A 7,355-nucleotide genomic window follows, 5' to 3' on the forward strand; every position below is an offset into this window, starting at 1 on the left:
CCCCTTTATCATCTGCCTTTTTAAACAATTGATTCAATGATTCAGAGATATCTGCATGTTCCTGAATTTTCAGAACAAATATATTTTTGAAATAACTTAGCATTTTGATACATTAAAAGCTATCATTCTGTGTTGGAAGGAAATCTCTCTAGATTATTCTTTCTCATTCCGTTCTATCACAGCAACACACTAGAATCAAAGTGCTCTCAAAAAGAAGCAAGAATTCACTCATAGGCCCAATGATTTCAAATCAGGCCCAGCCACTTCTCCCAGGATTAATCAGCCAAAGGTTTAGTTGATTAACCTACCAACCTAAATCAATTAATACTTGCAGTCCTACGAACATTGAAAGCCTTGTCAAGAAGCATTTTGAGCAACACCAAGACTCATTTGTCCAGGGAGAGGTCATAATTTCATTTTGTTTATTAGACAAAAATATACGATTTAGACAAGTTTTTGCTGTGGCATTATTTACAATTCGAAATCACTTTATATACAGAAAAAATAACACAAACACATGAGAAATCTTTACCAAAACCAATAATCCAATCGTGGTTAGAATTACACGCTCTGAAAATGGAATAAAGGAAAAGGGGAAAGTCCAGGTTGAGGAGTTGGGATATATATAATTTTGAAATGGATTGATACCACCTTATTGCAAAAATGAGATTGGTGGGAGTCATTTAGATAATTTCCACTTTTTTTGTTTTGTCCTTTAGACCAGTCTGTGAAATTTTCTTTTCCACCAAAAAAAGGGGGGGGGAGAGAACACGCCATTTAATCAAGCAGAAGGGAGAGCTGTTAAAATTCACGATGTTCCCTCTTGCTGAGTCAAAGAGCTGTTGGAAAGAAAAGACAGAACCATCTATCAGTGAAAGCTCAGCTACGCTCGCCCATCTGCATTAGGGAACAGACTAGGAATATATATTTTTACACAATAGAAATGCAATGGTGACATTGGGGGTGGCGGGTGGGGGGGGATTCAGTTTCTTTTTAAAAAGCACACCCCAAACTTTCAAGCTAAAGTATATGGCCTGTAAGTTTATACCACTTTGAAAAGCTTTACAAAATTGCTTGATTGTTGCTTTGATTTATGATAATGAGGGTGTGCTTGGATTAGTCTGTGTTATCCAAGCACTTTCTTTCCTTTAAGTAAATTTCAGTGAACAAGAACTCACTTGTCCCGGACAGGCTGAAAGGGAGATTTTAACTGCTGAGGTGGAGAGTCGATTCTTGGTACGTTTTCTCTTTCTGATGAGGAAAGAAAAGAAGAAAGGGGGAGGGGAGGAAATGTCTTAGCAAAGTTTGCTTATACAGAGAGAAACAAACATGCAATAAAATTACCCCGCCATATCTGCAAGTTTCATGTCATGTTCCTTCCTTCTCTCCCCTCACCTCACCTCATGGTATAATGCCGTGGCTGAGTGACTGAGCTGTGAACCAGAAAGACCCCTGTTCCAATCTGGCCTCTGCCATGAACTCAAGGTGCCCTTAGGCAAAACAGTCAGCTTCCCCTGCTCTCCATCAGCACTATAGCCCAGACCTTACAGGGTTGTTGTACGGATTGTTAAGAAAATGAACTTTGAACCATCCAAAAGTGTAACATAAATGTTAAGTCATTACTTCTTCTTTGTTTTACTTTGTATCACCCACTATTGATAAAAGTTGAATAAAATGAGGGGGGAAGACAGGTTGGGAGCCTAAGGAATTTCATGATTGTTTTGTTTCTCCCCAAGGGGGAAGTAGAGGAAGTTCCGCTGAACTCACAGAATCTTACTCCTGGGTCAATATGGATTGTCTGGACTGATGTGTCTGCCCTGCCATCCCCTTTAAAGAAGTCAAAATAAATAAGGAATCAGGAAAGCTGTTGCAAAACTATGAGTAGCTCAAGGTATCAAGAGTCTTCTTGGAAGAGTCTTATATTTTATACACTAGGGACTGTGTCTCCATCACCACCCTTAGAAAGAGCAGGAGGGTTTCAAAAGCTACCTGACCATCAATAAGCTATAGCTCCAGTCAAGGCCTACAAAAGGCTTTTTGGGACCCCCTCCCTAACTGGATCAGGCTAACCGAGTTAAGTCCCAACTCCGTGGGACTTACCTTCAAGTACACAACAAACAGCCCACCCACCAAGTATCCTTCTCCCTCCATTGTTCACGTTACCTATGTGTTTAGGGCTCGTCCTCTCTGAAGACTTTTCAGTGCTAAGAGCTGTTAACACCGAGGGGGGCTGCTGCTGAACCTGAAGGTGGTGGTTGTGGTGGGCAGCGTGGTGGTGATTAACTCCCAAAAAGGACCTCACGTTTAACAAGGAACTCTGGGTGAGAAACGCCCCATTTGTCCAGTTGTGAAATTTGCCAATCTGGCAGGTGTACAGTCCATGGCTGGGGAGGAAAGCTGGGTGCTGGAGCTGGGAAGAGGTGTGGTTAACCTGGGCGGGGGGTGAAGGAGGAGTTGGCTTGCTGAGGGCCCCATCTGGGCTGGTGGCCGTCTCTGCCAAAGACCAGATCTTGGGCTTGTTGTGAAGTGGGCCTTGTAGAGTATTTTGCCTACTGGGGCTCAGGATTCGGGTGGGATTGTCCGAGGCCTCCTTCACCAGGGACAGGGCTTCTTTGGGTTTAAGTCCTTCAGGGCCTGACAGCGTCAAGGCCTTCTCCTTCTCCAAATGCTCTTCCTCGCTGCTTTGTCGTAGAAGCTCTACCTTCTCTTCCTCCTCCTCATTGCTCTGTTCCCCGTCGTTCTCGTCAATCTTGTCTATGTCAATACTCTCCAGGTCAATCTCTTCATCATCTTCATTCTTCTCAGGGTCCCCCTCATTGTCACTCCCAAAGAGGTTCCCGTCGTCTTGGTCCTTGCTCCGCGATCCCCAAGTGACCTTGTTCTCCTTCTTGAGCCTCCTCCGGGCGTTGGCAAACCAGGTGGAGACCTGCGTGAGGGTCATCTTGGTGATGATGGCCAGCATGATCTTCTCGCCTTTGGTGGGGTAGGGATTCTTGCGGTGCTCGTTCAGCCAGGCCTTTAAGGTGCTGGTGCTCTCTCGGGTTGCGTTCTTGGGTCTCCCTGGGTCCCCATACTGGAACTGTCCGTATGGATAATAACCAGGGGTGGTATGAGCAGCAAAAGTCGCAGGGTGGACCCCAGGGTTGTCCTTGAGTTCATACTGGGAGCCCTGCAACACATTCAGAGAAGCCAAAAAAGAAACAGAGAGTGAGGTCAGGTCCTCCCATTGCACAAGCCCTGCCTTTCTGTTTTAAATCGGGGAGCTTTCCCAAATGGTTTTCCAGAGGGTGGGTAGGGAGGGAGAGAGGTCTCCTTGCACCAAGCTAAAAGAATAATCAAAAAGTGCCCTCACTCCCTGATCCAGCCTCATTTTCCAAGCCTGCATCCAAGAGCCAATATTTATTGTGCTGTTAAAAATAAGCAGGCACCCTTAAAGGAGCACTGACCCACATCGAGAAAGATAATATCAGTGCATCACAGGCTTCTGGGGCATGTCTGGTGCAACAGACAGCAGGGCAGATTCCTGCCCAGCCCCAGCAGCACTTTAAAGAGGGGCTTCACAAAAGAGAAATGATGGGAACGAGAGAGGGATTGTGCTCTGAATCCCCTCTTAACACTGTACAGGCAGCGACAAGGCGCAAGCCAAGCCAAGCCAGAGTTAAGCACATTAAAGCTCACTTATTTCAGGAGGGAAGAGGCACCACACACTTCCTTCTCTCCCGTTGGAAGCAGTGGGACTTTCAAATGCTAAACTTTAGTTGGCTTTTGTCCATATAGTTGAGAGTCTCATGGTGCTCTTGGTAGCATGAGAGAGAGAGAGAGAGACCTTTCTATTTGGGATATGTGTATCCCTGCCTTCCTCAATAATCCTTTCACCCTCGGAGGACAAAACACCTTTTCCCCTCCTTTTTGCAAGCCTTTAGCAGAGGTGATTTATTTTCAATCAATATACTTTTTATCATCAGCAGTAAAACACAGTGAAGTCAAATTAGCCCATCAGGTGTTTTGGTAAATAACATTTTATCTTTCTAACAACCTCATTAGGCCTCATTATTACTGCAAATTGCACACACACACACACACACTTTTATGACTCCATTCCTCAAACTTCCGCAAAGTCTAGGCACCTTTTTAGAACTGAGCCCTGCTTTCTAGGAAATGCTGATGGGAGCAAAGGTTGCAAAGCAACCTATGAGTAGCATTTTTTCCCCTCCTCTCAGTCAAAATAATTTTCTGCTTTTCATCTTATTGGTGGCCAGTCATTTAATCTGTCCTATTTTAAAGATAGATTTAATTTTTTTACTGGTGAACTGCAAGGTTTTGTTTGCTTGCTTTAAATGTGTGCATACAAAATTAGCCATTTGAGTGAAAAATCCTGATACACTTTTGCAAAGAACTGAATTTATTTGGAGCAAGCTCACAAGAGAAAATGTAAGAGAAAAAACAATGTATATACACCATCTGGAAAGGGCAAAATGTAATATTTAATAATAACTCTATCCGGGCATGCTTGTTACACTCCCTTTATCTCGTTGAGCGATTTTTGTTCTTGTGGCTGAAATGATAAATTTTGTATTCCCCTGTTGGGAATTCTTTTGAAGTAGCTACTTGAAAATCATTACTGCTTCCACTCTTCATTTACTGGCATAGAATAAGTGAGAATGGAGAGAGCTCATTTTCAGCCTCTCATTTTCCTATATTATTCCAATCATTCCATTTACCTTAGCATATGTTTTATTTTTATAATTTCAACTGGCAAAAAATTAATTCCATTTTTAAAAAAACAACGGATAAATAAACAAAAAACTACAACTAACCCCAGCCTATTTATTTTGTAGAGAAGTAGGGCATTTCCTTACCAAATACATTTACTTATTCTGAATAATCTTACCACAATCTGCACAAACCACAAAGAAAAACACCCCTATGTAAAACACAAGCATGGTTTAAAAAACAAAACCATAATAGGACGAGTTTCTTGCCTTGCCTTAATTTTGATAAGGTATTTGTTTGTTATTGTTGCTGCTATGATAGCAAAATCCCTTCTGGGAATTCTGCTGAAATTACTTCTTGGAAAATCGTTACCGTTCCTCTGTTAGCATTTACATTCCGAACAGAAATATGTAAAATATGTAAAACGAAACAAATAAGTTAACCAAGTCTGCGTAAAATGCCCTTAAAATATTTTCACCACAAAAACCGAAACGACAGCAATACTAATACCCTGCTTGTTGAATTTAAAACAATATCCCCAAAATCATTTTCATAGTTTATCAATATGCCGTTCTGAAAACGCGGAGAATCCGGAGGGATTTGCAATCATGGATAAATATTGCGGTGGAGGTGAAGGGGGGGGGGCAAGGAGCTCAAAGGAACAACTCCACTTTTCCGCTCAAGTTCGTGGGATCGAAAGAAAAATCATACGGCGAACCCGCTAAGAAAAGAAATCTGGGGCCAAGGGAGGGCAAACGCGTTCCTGTTTTGTTTGGAGACATATATTTTTTGGGAGGGGGAGCCTGGCCGCTGTTCCGCGCCTCCTCTCTTAACCGCGCTTTAATTGCTGCAAATTAATTAAAACCTTGGAAACTTCCCGCGGCAAGCGGCTCCGGCGGCGGGTCGGGGAGGCGAAGGCGCCTCCAGCCCGCGACTGCAACTGTAGAAGGAGCGCGCGAGAGAAATAACCGGCGGTCGGAGTCACCGATGGAGCTTGTTTTGTCTCTGGATGGGGTTGGAAGCAAATAATAATGGACGGGGGGGGGGGTGAGCTCGCTGCGGCCCCTAAGGAGGCGAAAAAAGCCTGCGCAGCCCTTCGCCCTGGGACCTTCGGAAGAAAAGCTCCCGGCGCGTCGCGCTCCAGCGGGCCACGAGGCAGCCCCTCCGGCCCTCCCAATCCTGCGCCGAGCAGCCGAGGGCCTTGGGGGAAGCGTTTTCCCCGGGGCGCCCTTTCCCTCCCGCGGCCCGCCCCGTCGGATGCGAACTCACCATCTGCGAGAAGAGGCTGAGGTCTGCGGTGTAGGGCAGGAAGGCGCTGTAGTTGGGCGCGCTGTAAGGCCCGGCCGCGGCGGCCGCGGCGTACATGCCCAGCACCGAGGTGACGGCGGCGGTGGAGCCGCTGCTGAGCTCCGCGCCCCCTGGACGGCCCGAAGCGGCGGCGGCAGCAGCGGCGGCAGCGGCGGCGGCCGCCAGCACCCCGGGCCGGTCGCTGCCGCCGTACACGGCCTGGCTGGCGCTGAGGTACTGCGGGTAGCCCAGCTGCGGGAAGGACATCCCGGGCGTGCAGGCGAGGAGGAGCGAGACGCACCGCCGACGGGGCGACACGGAGCCAGAAGTCGAAGCGGACGGGGCAGCGGCGCTCGGCGGGCGGGCAAGCCGGGTCTGGGACGGCGCGGGAGAGCCCGGGATGGCTGGCTGGCTGGCTCGCTAGCTAGCTGTCGACTGCGCTCCCCTGCCTGCCTGCCTTCTCTCCTTCTCCACAGCTGCCGGGCGGAGAGAGGAGCCCCCGTCTGGATATTTTTTCTTTCGGGGCTCTGCTTTCTTTTCTCGCCTTCTCGCTGGCTCTCTCAGACGGATCTTGTCATCTGCATGTGGAAGAGGAGGAGGAGGAGGAAGGAGGAGGAGGAGGAGACAGCGGCAGCGCGTGTGGATGGACTCGGTGGGGCGTCTTCCCTCAACTCTCGGCTCGCCTGTGCTCCTAAATCCCTTAGATGTGATCTGATCAACAATTGAGCTCCGACTGATGCGCCTGCCCTAAGGTCCTCGGCTGATCTTTCAGATACAATTTGAAGTTGATGCTTTGATTGGCACCCACTTGAGCGCCAAGCCCCGCCCACCCCCGTCCCGTCCTAACCCCCCTTCGGAGGAGCACGTGGTTAAGCAATCCTGCCCGGGCCACTTTGCCTTGATATGTGTGTGTGTGTGTGTGTGTGTGTGTGTGTGTGTCTGTACGTCTACTGTGTTTTGTGTGTGTGTGTATTTAATGTTTAGCAATGGGCTACTTTCAGGGAAAAAAACCCCGCTGCTGTATGACAACCTGTCTACACGATTTTACAGCTGTCCAACATTGGGGTTTTGCTGTTTTGCAGCCTCGGTGTGCCCCCTTCATAAAAAAAGAAAGGAAAATCAAGGGGATTGGTCTTTTCCCACCATTAGCACGGGATCCTCTTCAGCTCGGGGACTATTTGGAGAGTGAGTGGCCCAGCCAGCGAATGGGACTTTCCCCCTTTTCTTTCCTTTATCCTTTGTTTTGTAGAGGATGGACCTAGTCTGCTTACAACTTCCCAGTAATTTCCCCCATGTGCATGTGTGTGCGTGTGTGTGTATATATATATATTTGTGTGTTCTTTAATTACAGCAAC

At 47.2% G+C, this 7,355-nt stretch overlaps 1 protein-coding gene across 1 annotated transcript; it reads right to left on the reverse strand.

Annotated features, from left to right (window-relative positions):
• Window positions 1–408: 408 nt before the first annotated feature.
• Window positions 409–6,756, reverse strand: IRX1 (iroquois homeobox 1). Its single transcript, XM_083518117.1, has 4 exons — window positions 5,983–6,756; window positions 2,164–3,169; window positions 1,179–1,251; window positions 409–839 (listed from the first exon to the last, which is right to left on the reverse strand). The coding sequence occupies exons 1-4, from the start codon at window positions 6,265–6,267 to the stop codon at window positions 809–811; spliced, it is 1,395 nt and encodes a 464-aa protein (XP_083374243.1). The 5' UTR covers window positions 6,268–6,756; the 3' UTR covers window positions 409–808.
• Between the last annotated feature and the right edge of the window lie 599 nt (window positions 6,757–7,355).

Source organism: Podarcis liolepis, assembly GCF_965112155.1.
Source record: "Podarcis liolepis genome assembly, chromosome: 8".
In the NCBI taxonomy this organism is placed as follows: domain Eukaryota; kingdom Metazoa; phylum Chordata; class Lepidosauria; order Squamata; family Lacertidae; genus Podarcis; species Podarcis liolepis.